Genomic DNA, 17,450 nt, shown 5'->3' on the forward strand with positions numbered 1-17,450 from the left:
GGAATAGGCTGCCATAGGGCTCAGGTCAGAAGTAGTGCACTATATAGGGAATAGGGTTCCATGTGGACTCGTGGTGTTGTCCAGTCAGTCACGGGGGTAGCCTCATCTAAAACTAAATTAGAGAGCTGAGGTGAAACGTTAACTAAACAGCTGATCTGAGTGACTTATATTATGCCCCGGAGTCAGGGACAAGACAGTCCCTCATGATGACGGTGAGTCATTTGAGCTCGAGCTTCAACAACGTTCTGGAACGGGCGGATCGTTGAACGAGAAGTGACTCACTGAGAGGGGAGTGGCCTTGGTGTACCTTATTTGGGCAGGGAGAACCAGTTATCTGACTGAATTTTTTTTTTAAAGACCTTTAAATTTAATCGACACCTTTTTATATGAAATTGGGCTATTATATAAAAATATATATATATAGAAATGAACATTCTGGATAGTTTTGAAAATGGATCAAATGTAATAGGAAGCTATGGGGGCGTGTTTTGATGAAGGGGGCGTGTCTTGTCTGACAGGAGGGGAGCTGTGATTTACACACCCAAGAGGTAAGAGAAGACAAATCAACAGAGGAGGAAGACAAAAAAGGTCACAGACTTGTTTCGAACTTTCACGTTACTGAGCACAGGTAAGCTGTTTTTTTTTATGTGGGGATACATTGTTTAATTAGCCTAACTTGAGAACGTTTGTTGGTTCCTTTTCCCTAAGAGCGCAGGTAAAGTTTTAAGAGTTAGAGAAGGTGTTGTCGGTCGCCATAGCTCACCTTTCAACAGGTGAATTGCTTCCGACTGGCTTTGCGGGTCGAATGTCCAGTTAATATTAAATACTTAACTTAATTTCCAGTACTTAAACACAGAGGACTCCTAACTTATATTTCACCTACGTAAATCCTTCATGTTATTATCGCCCGGTGAGAATGATAATATTTGTTATATACCCGTATGTTGTGATGATGGCGGCGAGAAGGGTTGCTTACTTTGAGCCTGTTCCATTACGCCGATTATGTTGCAAAACGGAATGCCACGGGGAGGGACCTGAATGTGTCCAATAGAAACTCTGGTTTTGTTTTGTTTGGTTCTTAATTAAACTGTAACCGGTTTGCGTTATGTTTACACTCCTCTCCCTTTGACTGTGGCGTGTGAATGATGCCGCGTTCAAGACAACCGGGAACTCGGTAATCTCCGAATTCCGAGCGTTCAAAACAACTGGGAACTATTTGAATGGTCATCCAACCCCCAACTTGGGAACTCGGGCCTCTTGACATTCTAATTGATATTCTAATTGGCATTCTAGTTCTTACATTCTAAACTATGAGGGAATAATGTGGACATTGCCTGACTATATAGATTGGATCCTTGGTGATGTTTCTATGTGCCCAACACATGCACACATAATAAACCCATGAATAGTGGTAGCATTATAATCTCACTATTGCTGTTTTTGTCATCACAAAGTGACCAAAAAAAACAGGTTTCTTTTTTTAATGATAGGATTTGTATGGAAAGCCAAGTTGAAGACAGCATTAGATGTTGTCATTAGATGCACTACTTTTGTGAAGAAAAATAATGAACATTTCAACAACAAAAATAAATAATAATTCAGATTTCTCAGGGGGTGCTGCAGCACCCTTACTTACCACGGCTATGATAATATCCAGAATCATTATTAGGAAGAGCCTTTGGTGTTGCTGCAGTAGTCTATCCGAACAGTAGACGTAGTGTCCAAGACTTAGTGTCCAATCCATATGAAAATATGGAGTAATTTACCTTGATGCTGTAAATCAAGCAGACAACAACAGAGGGCCAATATCACTAGAGATACAGACAACAACAGAGGGCCAATATCACTAGAGATACAGACAACAACAGAGGGCCAATATCACTAGAGATACAGACAACAACAGAGGGCCAATATCACTAGAGATACAGACAACAACAGAGGGCCAATATCACTAGAGATACAGACAAACAACAGAGGACAACAACAGCCAATATCACTAGAGATACAGACAACAACAGAGGGCCAATATCACTAGAGATACAGACAACAACAGAGGGCCAATATCACTAGAGATACAGACAACAACAGAGGGCCAATATCACTAGAGATACAGACAACAACAGAGGGCCAATATCACTAGAGATACAGACAACAACAGAGGGCCAATATCACTAGAGATACAGACAACAACAGAGGGCCAATATCACTAGAGATACAGACAACAACAGAGGGCCAATATCACTAGAGATATCACTAGACAGACAACAGAGGGCCAATATCACTAGAGATACAGACAACAACAGAGATACAGACAACAACAGGGGCCAATATCACTAGAGATACAGACAACAACAGAGGGCCAATATCACTAGAGATACAGACAACAACAGAGGGCCAATATCACTAGAGATACAGACAACAACAGAGGGCCAATATCACACTAGAGATACAGACAACAACAGAGGGCCAATATCACTAGGGACAGACAACAGACAATATCAACAGAGGGCCAATATCACTAGGGACCCAGACAACAACAGAGGGCCAATATCACTAGGGACCCAGACAACAACAGAGGGCCAATATCACTAGGGACCAGAGGGCCAATATCACTAGACAACAACAATATCAGGGCCAATATCACTAGACCCAGACAACAACAGAGGGCCAATATCACTAGGGACCCAGACAACAACAGAGGGCCAATATCACTAGGGACCCAGACAACAACAGAGGGCCAATATCACTAGGGACCCAGACAACAACAGCGGGCCAATATCACTAGGGACCCAGACAACAACAGAGGGCCAATATCACTAGGGACCTTTTTGCATGCCCAATTTTTCAGTTTTTGATTTGTTGAAAAAGTTTGAAATATCCAATAAATGTCGTTCCACTTCATGATTGTGTCCCACTTGTTGTTGATTCTTCACAAAAAAATACAGTTTTATATCTTTGTTTGAAGCCTGAAATGTGGCAAAAGGTCGCAAAGTTCAAGGGGGCCGAATACTTTCGCAAGGCACTGTAGCATGAGTACACTCACTCACTCAATACACTTTTCTCCAACACCGTGTGTGTTACGTAACGGTGTTGTTTAGTTACCTAGGTAATGTAATTGTTTTAGAGGATTGCATTGTGATTCACATTCTATGAATAGCCCTTCCATCCCTCCCTCCACCCCTCCCTCCATCCCTCCCTCCACCCCTCCCTCCATCCCTCCCTCCCTCCACCCTGCCAGTTGTTGTAGCAGTCTGAACTCCTCATTGTTCTGCTTCAACAAGACTATTAAAGCACACAGAGGTGTGTGTGTGTGAAATCACCTGTGGTTTAACGAGTGAGGAATGTGTGTGTGTGAGGTTTTAAGGTGTGGCTCTTTCTCTCTCTGGTTACTCTGAGTCAAAACCAACATTCCTACAGGTAGGATCGGAACATCTCTCACCTGTGTTGACTGAGTGTGACTGTACAGAGAGTGCAGGTAGAAGAGAACACACCTTGTTACCTGCCTGTCCTCTCTGACCACTGAGGGCTGGTTTCCCCAGACACAGACTAGTCCTGGACTAAAAAAGCATTTTAAATAAGGGGCATTAAGAATGCTTTTCAAAATCCTAGAACTAGGCTTAAAATGTGTCTGGGAAACTGCCCCTGAGAGCTCTGAAAACAGCCTGTCTTTCTGTGTGTCAGTGGAGTCTGTTGAGGGGAGGACGGCTCATTATAACGTCTGGAACGGAGCCAATGGAACAGCATCAAATCATGGAAACCATGGAAACTGTTTGATGTGTTTGATACCATGGAAACTGTGTGTTTGATCCCATTCCACTGACTCCGCTCCAGCCTTTACCACGAGCCCGTCCTCACCAGCCTCCTGAGCTATGGCCTGTGAAACAGGTTTTCACCCCTTCCTCCTCTTTTTGTACATTTCAGTTCCCTTTATTTGATCGGGTAGAAACAGGTTCTCGTCTCCTGGACAGTTTCTGATGTCTGTGTATTTGTGTTTTCCAGGTGTTTCCAAAGGTCTCTGACATTGTTGATGACCTCAGAGCTGATTGATTTGACCAGACTAGAGCTGATAGGATTATTGATCACATTGATCAGGTACCTCTAACCCACCAAACATTATCGGAGGTCGGAGGTCACACCTTGCTGGAAGTTTCTGGATTATATATTTGTTTTTGGAGACTGCTGATTGGTTAAAGGACATGTTTGGAGCCTGCTGATTGGCCGGTTGAGTGTCTTAAAACAGCCACCCCAGAACTGATGCACGAAGACGAGGCGAGACCGACTGGAGGCCACTCCCACTTTGAGGTCTCCGTGACAATGGAGTCCCAGCCGCCGCCACCACCTCCTCACATCGTCTCCAACGGCAACCCTCGCGGCAACCCTTCGTCATCAACGATAACGGACCACATCCCTAACACTAAGTCCAAGCATAACCAGGACGACCGACGGACCAAATCCAGCAGACTGATCCGGTCGCTTAGCAACGGTCTCCGGAAACACAGTGACTACGTCAAGATTTCGGTACCGGAAGGCCGAGGGAACCGGTTGCCGCGGGAATGGTGGAAAACAGGGGTGGCGTTTGTGTACGCGTTATTCAACCTCATCCTGACCACCGTCATCATCACCGTCGTACACGAACGGGTACCGGATAAATCGGTCAGTCCCCCGTTACCGGATAAGTTCTTTGACTATGTGGACCGTGTACCGTGGGCGTTTACGGTCACCGAAGTCAACGGGATGGTGTTGGTGGGACTCTGGTTCATACAGTGGCTGTTCCTCAAACACAAGTACGTTCTTTTCAATTCAAATAACTTTATTGGCACTGGAAACACATGTTTACATTGACAAAAGCAAAGTGGGGAAAAAATAAATAAACAATAGACCATAAATATTACACTCACAAACGTTTTTCAAAGGGATAGAGAGATATTTTTAAATGTTATATTATGTCTGTATACGTTGTTATAACCACTGTGACCGAACTGTGTTTTTGGACTATTGGTGTAGACTGCAAGGCTATTGGTGTAGACTGCAAGGCTATTGGTGTAGACTGCAAGGCTATTGGTGTAGACTGCAAGGCTATTGGTGTAGACTGCTGTTCTAATTGTGGTGACTTGGTGTAGACTGCTGTTCTAATTGTGGTGACTTCCCCCTCCAGGTCCATCATCGGTCGGAGGTGTTTCTTCATGATTGGGACGTTGTACTTGTACCGTTGTGTCACCATGTACGTCACCACGCTACCTGTCCCTGGCAAACACTTCACCTGCGCTCCCAAGGTACACAATGATCATCAAATGTATTTATTAAGCCCTTCTTACATCAGCTGATATCTCAAAGTGCTGTACAGAAACCCAGCCTAAAACCCCAAACAGCAAGCAATGCAGGTGTAGAAGCACGGTGGCTAGGAAAAACTCCCTAGAAAGGCCCAAACCTAGGAAGAAACCTAGAGGAACCAGGCTATGAGGGGTGGCTAGGATAAACTCTCTAGAAAGGCAGGAACCAAATGAGGATTCATGATTCACATAGAGACTAGATGACTGATGGGGCACCATTTTGTAAAATATATTTTGGAATCTACAGAAATGCATTTATAGTGAACAAAAAATATGAAGTCAACATGCAACAATTTCAAAGATTTTACTGAGTTATAGTTCATAATAGGAAATCAGTCAGTTTAAATAACTTAATTAGGCCCTAATCTATGGATTTCACATGACTGGGAATACAGATATGCATCTGTTGGTCACAGACACCTTAAAAAAAGGTAGGGGCGTGGATCAGAACCAGTCAGTATCCGGTGTGACCATTTGCCTCATGCAGTGTGACACATCTCCTTCACATAGAGTTGATCAGGCTGTTGATTGTGGCCTGTGGAATGTTGTCCCACTCCTCTTCAATGGCTGTGTGAAGTTGCTGGATATTGGCGGGAACTGGAATAAGCTGTTGTACACGTTGATCCAGAGCATCCCAAACATGCTCAACGGGTGACATTGAAGAACTGGGACATTTTCAGCTTCCAGGAATTGTGTACAGATCCTTGCGACATGGCCGTGCATTATCATGCTGAAACATTAGATTGTGAGGTGTATATATATAACATTTTCCTTTAATTTAAGCACTAATGTTATTGTTCCCACAACAACAACAACAAATAATAATAAAATACATTTAATTTTGTCCTTGAAACTTTTAACTGAAATACTGTAGAATTCCATTCATTCCTATTGGCTCCTGCTGGGTAGGGCCAATTTGGCTGACCGGTGGCTTCAACGCCTCTCATTGAATTCCATTCATTCCTATTGGCTCCTGCTGGGTAGGGCCAATTTGGCTGACCGGTGGCTTCAACGCCTCTCATTGAATACCACATTATGAGTCATAATACCCATGAAACCTAGCGGTCAAACGGGGAAATAGTCACCTTTTTTACTCGGTTATCAAAACGCCCCATCAGGGTAGACCTACATGAAACACAGCCCTTACTTTAAGGTTTTCTAAAATCCCCTATGGGGGAAAATGAATGCTGGAAAAAACGATTGGAAACATTTCCCTGTTTGACCGCTAGGTTTTATGGGTATTATGAAACCTCCACTGTGGGGCTCTATTTGGCCAATACATAGCATCAGCAATTCAAGGATTATATATGTCATTGGACACACACACACACACACACACACAACACACACACTGTTTCTCCCAATGGTTTCACTATTACCAGGAACATTGTAGAAATTATGCATCGAATACACCAGGATCAGTCCATTGCAGTATGTTAAATAAGCCAGGATCAGCCCATTGCAGTATGTTAATTAAGCCAGGATCAGCCCATTGCAGTATGTTAAATAAGCCAGGATCAGCCCATTGCAGTATGTTAAATAAGCCAGGATCAGCCCATTGCAGTATGTTAAATAAGCCAGGATCAGCCCATTGCAGTATGTTAAATAAGCCAGGATCAGCCCATTGCAGTATGTTAAATAAGCCAGGATCAGCCCATTGCAGTATGTTAAATAAGCCAGGATCAGCCCATTGCAGTATGTTAAATAAGCCAGGATCAGCCCATTGCAGTATGTTAAATAAGCCAGGATCAGCCCATTGCAGTATGTTAAATAAGCCAGGATCAGCCCATTGCAGTATGTTAATTAAGGCCAGGATCAGCCCATTGCAGTATGTTAATTAAGGCCAGGATCAGCCCATTGCAGTATGTTAAATAAGCCAGGATCAGTCCATTGTTAACTAAAACTCTCTACCCCCCCTCCTAGCTTTATGGTGACTCTGAAGGGATGGTGTGGCGTATCCTGGGTCTGATTAGTGGAGGAGGCCTGTCAATCACCGGGGGTCACCTCATGTGTGGAGACTTCCTCTACAGTGGACACACTGTAACACTCACACTGGCATACCTGTTTATCCAAGAGTGTATGTACACACACACACACACACACATTCTCTGTAACCCTCACAATGACATACCTGTTTATTTAGTGTAAGAAATGAGAAATTCTTATTTTATTTAGGAAATAGAGAAGTGTTACAGGAAGGAGGCCACCCCTCTAGTGGGACCGGGTCGGGGGCCTCTCTAACCTGAGACCGGGTCGGGGGGCTGTAGCCTCTCTAACCTGGGACCGGGTCGGGGGCCTCTCTAACCTGGGACCGGGTCGGGGGCCTCTCTAACCTGGGACCGGGTCGGGGGCCTCTCTAACCTGGGACCGGGTCGGGGGCCTCTCTAACCTGGGACCGGGTCGGGGGCCTCTCTAACCTGGGACCGTTCTAGATGATTATGTTCTTCCAACTTTGTGGCAACAGTTTGGGGAAGGTCCTTTCCTGTTTCAGTATAACAATACCCCTGGGCACAAAGCAAGGTCCATACAGTAATGGTTTGTTGAGATCAGTGTGGAAGAACTTGACTTGCCTGCACCGAGCCCTGACCTCAACCCCATCGAACACCGTTGGGATGAATTGCCTGCACAGAGCCCTGACCTGAATGCTCTTGTGGCTGAATGGAAGCAAGTCCCCACAGCAATGTTCCAACATCTAGTGGAAAGCCTTCCCAGAAGAGTGGAGGCTGTTATAGCAGCAATGTTCCAACATCTAGTGGAAAGTCTTCCCAGAAGAGTGGAGGCTGTTATAGCAGCAATGTTCCAACATCTAGTGGAAAGCCTTCCCAGAAGAGTGGAGGCTGTTATAGCAGCAATGTTCCATCATCTAGTGGAAAGCCTTCCCAGAAGAGTGGAGGCTGTTATAGCAGCAATGTTCCAACATCTAGTGGAAAGCCTTCCCAGAAGAGTGGAGGCTGTTATAGCAGCAATGTTCCAACATCTAGTGGAAAGCCTTCCCAGAAGAGTGGAGGCTGTTATAGCAGCAATGTTCCATCATCTAGTGGAAAGCCTTCCCAGAAGAGTGGAGGCTGTTATAGCAGCAAAGGGGGACTAACTCCATATTAAAGCCCATGATTTTGGAATGTTTGATGAGCAGGTGTCCATATACTTTTGATCATGTAGTATATTTACCAGTCCTGTGAGGCTCTGAAAAGTGTATTTTGAATTGGGGAAAGGACTGTTTTGGGGGGGAAAATTGGGGGAAAAGACAATTTGACACATGAGGTTGTGTTGTAACTATGTTTATTTGTTTACCTCCTCAGACTCCCCCAAGAAGATGTGGTGGTACGTGTGGTTGTGCTGGTTGCTCAGTGTTGTGGGCGTGGTCTGTATCCTGATTGGTCATGAGCATTACAGCATTGATGTTGTCTTCGCCTACTTTGTTACGTCACGCCTCTTCTGGTGGTATCACACCATGGCCAACACACAGGTAAGAGATATATATATATATATATATATATATATATATTTTTTATTTTTTTTAATTTTTAATTTTACCTTCATTTAACTAGGCAAGTCCGTTAAGAACAAATTCTTATTTTCAATGACGGCCTAGGAACAGTGGGTTAACTGCCTGTTCAGTGGCAGAACGACAGATTTGTACCTTGTCAGCTCGGGGGTTTGAACTTGCAACCTTCCGGTTACTAGTCCAACACTCTAACCACTAGGCTACCCTGCCACCCCATATACACACACAGGTAGGAGATATATATATATATATACACACACATATACACATATACAGTGTCTTGCGAAAGTATTCGGCCCCCTTGAACTTTGCGACCTTTTGCCACATTTCAGGCTTCAAACATAAAGATATAAAACTGTATTTTTTTGTGAAGAATCAACAACAAGTGGGACACAATCATGAAGTGGAACGACATTTATTGGATATTTCAAACTTTTTTTAACAAATCAAAAACTGAAAAATTGGGCGTGCAAAATTATTCAGATATTATTTTTTTGCCTGAAATGTGGCAAAAGGTCGCAAAGTTCAAGGGGGCCGAATACTTTCGCAAGGCACTGTATATGACGGAGAGAGAGACGGAGAGAGAGACGGAGAGTACCATGAGGACAGACTTACTTCTTGAACTGTACATGTGTGTGTGTATATATATATATATATCTCACACTGCTCAAAAAAATAAAGGGAACACTTAAACAACACAATGTAACTCCAAGTCAATCACACTTCTGTGAAATCAAACTGTCCACTTAGGAAGCAACACTGATTGACAATAAATGTCACATGCTGTTGTGCAAATGGAATAGACAACAGGTGGAAATTATAGGCAATTAGCAAGACACCCTCAATAAAGGAGTGGTTCTGCAGGTGGTGACCACAGACCACTTCTCAGTTCCTGTGCTTCCTGGCTGATGTTTTGGTCACTTTTGAATGCTGGCGGTGCTTTCACTCTAGTGGTAGCATGAGACGGAGTCTACAACCCACACAAGTGGCTCAGGTAGTGCAGCTCATCCAGGATGGAACATCAATGCGAGCTGTGGCAAGAAGGTTTGCTGTGTCTGTCAGCGTAGTGTCCAGAGCATGGAGGCCCTACCAGGAGACAGGCCAGTACATCAGGAGACATGGAGGAGGCCGTAGGAGGGCAACAACCCAGCAGCAGGACCTCTACCTCCGCCTTTGTGCAAGGAGGAGCAGGAGGAGCACTGCCAGAGCCCTGCAAAATGACCTCCAGCAGGCCACAAATGTGCATGTGTCTGCTCAAATGGTCAGAAACAGACTCCATGAGGGTGGTATGAGGGCCCGACGTCCACAGGTGGGGGTTGTGCTTACAGCCCAACACCGTGCAGGACGTTTGGCATTTGCCAGAGAACACCAAGATTGGCAAATACGCCACTGGCGCCCTGTGCTCTTCACAGATGAAAGCAGGTTCACACTGAGCACGTGACAGACGTGACAGAGTCTGGAGATGCCGTGGAGAACGTTCTGCTGCCTGCAACATCCTCCAGCATGACCGGTTTGGCGCTGGGTCAGTCATGGTGTGGGGTGGCATTTCATTGGGGGGCCGCACAACTCTCCATGTGCTCGCCAGAGGTAGCCTGACTGCCATTAGGTACCGAGATGAGATCCTCAGACCCCTTGTGAGACCATATGCTGGTGCGGTTGGCCCTGGGTTCCTCCTAATGCAAGACAATGCTAGACCTCATGTGGCTGGAGTGTGTCAGCAGTTCCTGCAAGAGGAAGGCATTGATGCTATGGACTGGCCTGCCCGTTCCCCAGACCTGAATCCAATTGAGCACATCTGGGACATCATGTCTCGCTCCATCCACCAACACCACGTTGCACCACAGACTGTCCAGGAGTTGGCGGATGCTTTAGTCCAGGTCTGGGAGGAGATCCCTCAGGAGACCATCTACCACCTCATCAGGAGCATGCCCAGGCGTTGTAGGGAGGTCATACAGGCACGTGGAGGCCACACACACTACTGAGCCTCATTTTGACTTGTTTTAAGGACATTACATCAAAGTTGGATCAGCCTGTAGTGTGGTTTTCCACTTTAATTTTGAGGGTGACTCCAAATCCAGACCTCCATGGGTTGATAAATTTGATTTCCATTGATAATTTTTGTGTGATTTTGTTGTCAGCACATTCAACTATGTAAAGAAAAAAGTATTTAATAAGAATATTTCATTCATTCAGATCTAGGATGTGTTATTTTAGTGTTCCCTTTATTTTTTGGAGCAGTGTATATACATACAAACATACATACACAGGTAGGACATACAGTGGGGCAAAAAAAGTATTTAGTCAGCCACCAATTGTGCAAGTTCTCCCACTTAAAAAGATGAGAGAGGCCTGTAATTTTCATCATAGGTACACTTCAACTATGACAGACAAAATGAGAAAAAAATGGTAGGATTTTTAATGAATTTATTAGCAAATTATGGTGGAAATTAAGTATTTGGTCAAAATATATATATATATATATACACACACACACACACACACACACACACACAGGATATATATATATATATATGTATATGTATATGTATGTGTATACACACACACATACATATATACATATGTGTGTATACATACATACATACATACGTGTGTGTATATATATATCTCAACCATAATGTCTAGTAATGATGGTTGCTGTGTGAATATAGATAGTTACGTCACACAACAGCCTCAACTGATTTCAAAGTGTTCTCTTTAGTTCAGACTCTAACTCTGACCTTTCTGATTTACATCGGGTCTCTAGGAATCCAATGGCTTATTATACGATTGTCCTTTTCAAAATAAACCCCTCAATATGTATATTTCTTGGTTTTAAAAAAATATTTAAAATTCTAAACCAATCTTTACTTTTTGTGTTCAGGCTCTGCGCGGGGCTTCTAACAACTACCTGTCAAGGACCTGGTGGAACCCTGTGTTTAACTTCCTGGAGCGTAACGTCATGGCAACCGTTCCCTGTGTGTTCTCCTGGCCCGTCTCTCTGCCCTCTGCATGGTGTAACATTAACCCCTGTGAGAGATACTCCATGGTAGAGGGGGATGGGAACAGAGACCAGTAGAGGGCCTGTCTCTGCCCTCCTCGTGGTAACAACAACCCCATGGTAGAGAGGGATGGGACTGGAGACCAGTAGAGGGCCTGTCTCTGCCCTCCTCGTGGTAACAACAACCCCATGGTAGAGAGGGATGGGACTGGAGACCAGTGATCCATTTTTCTGTCCATCCCTCCCTCCTCCTCTGTTCACAGATCCCAGGCTGTAGCTTGGGACTGAAAGAAACCAGTGAAGGGCCTGTCTCTGCCTCCTCTGGTGTTCTTCAGCAACCCCATGGTAGACACATGGGACTGGAGACCAGTGATCCATTTTTCTATCCATCCCTCCCTCCCTTTCCTCTGTTCACAGATCACAGGCTGTAGCTTGTAATGAAAGAAACCTTCCTGAAGGCTCGGTCATTACTACCTCTGGTGTTCTTCAGCACGGACGCTACAGGCTAACACACCTGCGTAGGGGATAGGGGTGCACTGCGTAGGGGACAGGGGTGCACTGCGTAGGGGATAGGGGTGCACTGCGTAGGGGACAGGGGTGCACTGTGTAGGGATAGGGGTGCACTGTGTAGGGGATAGGGGTGCACTGTGTAGGGGATAGGGGTGCACTGTGTAGGGGATAGGGGTGCACTGTGTAGGGGACAGGGGTGCACTGTGTAGGGGACAGGGGTGCACTGTGTAGGGGACAGGGGTGCACTGTGTAGGGGACAGGGGTGCACTGTGTAGGGGACAGGGGTGCACTGTGTAGGGGACAGGGGTGCACTGTGTAGGGGACAGGGGTGCACTGTGTAGGGGACAGGGTGCACTGTGTAGGGGACAGGGGTGCACTGTGTAGGGGACAGGGGTGCACTGTGTAGGGGACAGGGGTGCACTGTGTAGGGGACAGGGTGCACTGCGTAGGGGACAGGGGTGCACTGTGTAGGGGACAGGGGTGCACTGTGTAGGGGACAGGGGTGCACTGCGTAGGGGACAGGGGTGCACTGCGTAGGGGACAGGGGTGCACTGCGTAGGGGACAGGGGTGCACTGTGTAGGGGATAGGGGTGCACTGTGTAGGGGATAGGGGTGCACTGTGTAGGGGATAGGGGTGCACTGTGTAGGGGATAGGGGTGCACTGCGTAGGGGACAGGGGTGCACTGTGTAGGGGACAGGGGTGCACTGCGTAGGGGACAGGGGTGCACTGCGTAGGGGACAGGGTGCACTGCGTAGGGGACAGGGTGCACTGCGTAGGGGACAGGGTGCACTGCGTAGGGGACAGGGGTGCACTGCGTAGGGGACAGGGTGCACTGCGTAGGGGACAGGGGTGCACTGCGTAGGGGACAGGGGTGCACTGCGTAGGGGACAGGGGTGCACTGCGTAGGGGACAGGGGTGCACTGCGTTGGGGACAGGGTGCACTGCGTAGGGGACAGGGGTGCACTGCGTAGGGGACAGGGGTGCACTGCGTAGGGGACAGGGGTGCACTGCGTAGGGGACAGGGTGCACTGCGTAGGGGACGGGTGCAGGGGACAGGGCGTGCAGGGGACAGGGGTGCACTGCGTAGGGGACAGGGGTGCACTGCGTAGGGGACAGGGGTGCACTGCGTAGGGGATAGGGGTGCACTGCGTAGGGGATAGGGGTGCACTGCGTAGGGGACAGGGGTGCACTGCGTAGGGGATAGGGGTGCACTGCATGGAGAATATGGCATCATTTGAGACTGATGTGTTGTGTATTGGGTCAGAGATTGGAACGTCAGAATTGGCAGTGTATTCCCTGTGCACTGTATTAGGGTGCCATTTCAGACATCCCACTGTGAGCGAACCCAAGGACCAAATATTGATGTCATGACGATAACGTGTTTCAACATTTATGCAAATATTTTGTTAGCCTGATCCCAGGTCTGTTTGTGCTCTTGCTAACTACAAACTAAAGACTATTTCCGTAAGGAGCAGAAACCGATCCGGCTGTTTTTTGGTTCAGTAAAATAATGAATATAAAGTCGTATCATCTGTAATCCATGTTACTGAAATATGTTTTGGTTCTGTTTTCATTCTTTTTAATCATATTTAAAGTTGTCGTAACTTGATTGTTGTAATATAATGTTCATTTTGAGGGGAGGGGGGAGGGGGGAGAAACTGAATAAAATGGCCAAACTCTCCTTCAAGACCCGTGTGTGCAGAGATAAGCCTATGAAAGTGCTTCAGTGGATCCACAGTGCATTACCGGTTTGTCCAGGACCAAGTTAACAAGCTGTTTCATATAAGAAAGTAATGACCAGAATGCATTTTAGGGAAAGAATATAGATTTTATTAAATGTATTCAATTGTGAGTTTGATCAATTCCAGTCCCGTTGCCGAGGGGATCCGGGGTCCTCCCAGGGATAACTTTTATGTAGAAGGACTGAGAAGCTCAGTTCTGGGGACTTTTTGGAAAGATGTTCTACTCTAAAATGAACCTATAGCCCAACTGATGCAGCATAGTGGCTAGAAAAGGTACAGAAGCCTGGGGTTGGTCTCACTTCCTGATTGGTATTATATTATTAAAAGGTCCAGAAGCCTGGGGTTGGTCTCACTTCCTGATTGGTATTATATTATTAAAAGGTCCAGAAGCCTGGGGTTGGTCTCACTTCCTGATTGGTATTATATTATTAAAAGGTCTAGAAGCCTGGGGTTGGTCTCACTTCCTGATTGGTATTATATTATTAAAAGGTCCAGAAGCCTGGGGTTGGTCTCACTTCCTGATTGGTATTATATTATTAAAAGGTCCAGAAGCCTGGGGTTGGTCTCACTTCCTGATTGGTATTATATTATTAAAAGGTCCAGAAGCCTGGGGTTGGTCTCACTTCCTGATTGGTATTATATTATTAAAAGGTCCAGAAGCCTGGGGTTGGTCTCACTTCCTGATTGGTATTATATTATTAAAAGGTCCAGAAGCCTGGGGTTGGTCTCACTTCCTGATTGGTATTATATTATTAAAAGGTCCAGAAGCCTGGGGTTGGTCTCACTTCCTGATTGGTATTATATTATTAAAAGGTCCAGAAGCCTGGGGTTGGTCTCACTTCCTGATTGGTATTATATTATTAAAAGGTCCAGAAGCCTGGGGTTGGTCTCACTTCCTGATTGGTATATTATTAAAAGGTCCAGAAGCCTGGGGTTGGTCTCACTTCCTGATTGGTATTATATTATTAAAAGGTCCAGAAGCCTGGGGTTGGTCTCACTTCCTGATTGGTATTATATTATTAAAAGGTCCAGAAGCCTGGGGTTGGTCTCACTTCCTGATTGGTATTATATTATTAAAAGGTCCAGAAGCCTGGGGTTGGTCTCACTTCCTGATTGGTATTATATTATTAAAAGGTCCAGAAGCCTGGGGTTGGTCTCACTTCCTGATTGGTATTATATTATTAAAAGGTCCAGAAGCCTGGGGTTGGTCTCACTTCCTGATTGGTATTATATTATTAAAAGGTCCAGAAGCCTGGGGTTGGTCTCACTTCCTGATTGGTATTATATTATTAAAAGGTCCAGAAGCCTGGGGTTGGTCTCACTTCCTGATTGGTATTATATTATTAAAAGGTCCAGAAGCCTGGGGTTGGTCTCACTTCCTGATTGGTATTAAAAAGAGTTGTTCGGTTGGCTCCCATATTATTAAAAGGTCCAGAAGCCTGGGGTTGGTCTCACTTCCTGATTGGTATTATATTATTAAAAGGTACAGAAGCCTGGGGTTGGTCTCACTTCCTGATTGGTATTATATTATTAAAAGGTACAGAAGCCTGGGGTTGGTCCATCTGCATTTGGACACTTCCTGATTGATTGATTGGTATTATTCATATTTTTTTACAAATAATTAATTAATCACTCAAATGTTAAACATTTTATTTTTTTTAGTTTCTATTACAAATTTATGTTGCCCTTTCTTTTTTTTAAACCCCATTGTCCCCTTTGAGCTCTGTGGCATAGTAACAGGTATTCCGAGTCTGTTCTGTGAGCCGTTCAATTAAGAGTCGTTCGTATGGCTCCGCTCAACTGAAAGAGTCGTTCGTTTGGCTCCGCTCAACTGAAAGAGTCGTTCGTTTGGCTCCGCTCAACTGAAAGAGTCGTTCGTTTGGCTCCGCTCAACTGAAAGAGTTGTTTGTTTGGCTCCGCTCAACTGAAAGAGTGGTTCGTTTGGCTCCGCTCAACTGAAAGAGTTGTTTGTTTGGCTCCGCTCAACTGAAAGAGTCGTTCGTTTGGCTCCGCTCAACTGAAAGAGTCGTTTGTTTGGCTCCGCTCAACTGAAAGAGTCGTTTGTTTGGCTCCGCTCAACTGAAAGAGTGGTTCGTTTGGCTCCGCTCAACTGAAAGAGTCGTTTGTTTGGCTCCGCTCAACTGAAAGAGTCGTTCGTTTGGCTCCGCTCAACTGAAAGATTCGTTCGGTTGGCTCCCAAAAGGGTAAACGGTTCACTACAGGCTTAGAAATGGAAAAGCCATTAATAAATAGTCTAAATTTAAAACCTAAAATGTTACCTACCATTATATCAGTTAGTGAAATGTGAGTTAAAATACATTTTTACCTGACCAAATTATTAGATGGTCTGAATGTTTTTATTTTTTACTCACTGAGAAAATGAGTTTAGACCAGAATGAGGTTCCCTCCTGTCTATATTGTTCCTGCACTGAGGAATTACCATCTTCAGAGAATGTTATTTAAGTAATTGATCTGCAGATAAAACATTTCAATTTTTTTTAAACAGTAGTGTTTCTTACCTTTTTCCAGAAGAGTTGCAGCCTCCTTGATGCTCTGTGGAACTTCCTGAGTAAATCGACCAATCAAATCCAAATCAAATGTATTTATATAGCCCTTCGTACATCAGCTGATATCTCAAATTGCTGTACAGAAACCCAGCCTAAAACCCCAAACAGCAAGCAATGCAGGTGTAGAAGCACGGTGGCTAGGAAAAACTCCCTAGAAAGGCCAAAACCTAGGAAGAAACCTAGAGAGGAACCAGGCTATGAGGGGTGGCCAGTCCTCTTCTGGCTGTGCCGGGTGGAGATTATAACAGAACATGTCAATATGTTCAAATGTTCATAAATGACCAGCATGGTCAAATAATAGGTCTGGGACAGGTAGCACGTCCGGTGAACAGGTCAGGGTTCCATAGCCGCAGGCAGAACAGTTGAAACTGGAGCAGCAGCACGACCAGGTGGACTGGAGACAGCAAGGAGTTCTGGCATACAGCCGTGGACACCTCCACAAGAGCCCTGGGATTTCACTGTGAATATCGTGATGGATTTCACTGTGAATATGGTGACGGATTTTACTGTGAATATCAGGTGACGTGTATTGTGGGGTATGGTGCTAAAACACCTTGGCAACTTTCTAGTCTTTTTGGAGAGTATATTTTATCAAACAGTCCACTGCCTCCCTTCCCTCTTGTCCAATGTTCCCCTCAGTGGTTGCTGGTTTGAAACAAGAAACTCAATAATGTCCACAAATCGCCAACAAATACATGAGATTTTTTTTGCCAGATACCCATCAACAAGTGTTGACCCCGATGTTCCCATAGCACTTCCACTTCCAACTAGCTTTTTTATTTCCACGGTGCAGTACG

At 45.3% G+C, this 17,450-nt stretch overlaps 1 protein-coding gene and 1 long non-coding RNA gene across 2 annotated transcripts; both read left to right on the top strand.

The window, feature by feature from the left end:
* The first annotated feature begins 496 nt into the window (after positions 1-496).
* Positions 497-12,123, top strand: LOC112240270 (phosphatidylcholine:ceramide cholinephosphotransferase 2). The gene is made up of 6 exons (XM_042327989.1): positions 497-628; positions 4,000-4,784; positions 5,156-5,273; positions 7,254-7,407; positions 8,630-8,796; positions 11,717-12,123. Exons 2-6 carry the CDS (start codon positions 4,255-4,257, stop codon positions 11,909-11,911), a joined length of 1,164 nt encoding a protein of 387 aa, XP_042183923.1. The 5' UTR covers positions 497-628; positions 4,000-4,254; the 3' UTR covers positions 11,912-12,123.
* A 1,292-nt stretch (positions 12,124-13,415) lies between these two features.
* On the top strand, positions 13,416-15,451 carry LOC121847368. Its single transcript, XR_006084227.1, has 2 exons — positions 13,416-14,629; positions 15,005-15,451. It is a non-coding gene; the product is annotated as an uncharacterized LOC121847368 (long non-coding RNA).
* Positions 15,452-17,450: the final 1,999 nt, after the last annotated feature.

The sequence above is a fragment of the Oncorhynchus tshawytscha genome, linkage group LG10 (assembly GCF_018296145.1).
Source record: "Oncorhynchus tshawytscha isolate Ot180627B linkage group LG10, Otsh_v2.0, whole genome shotgun sequence".
Taxonomy (NCBI): Eukaryota; Metazoa; Chordata; class Actinopteri; order Salmoniformes; family Salmonidae; genus Oncorhynchus; species Oncorhynchus tshawytscha.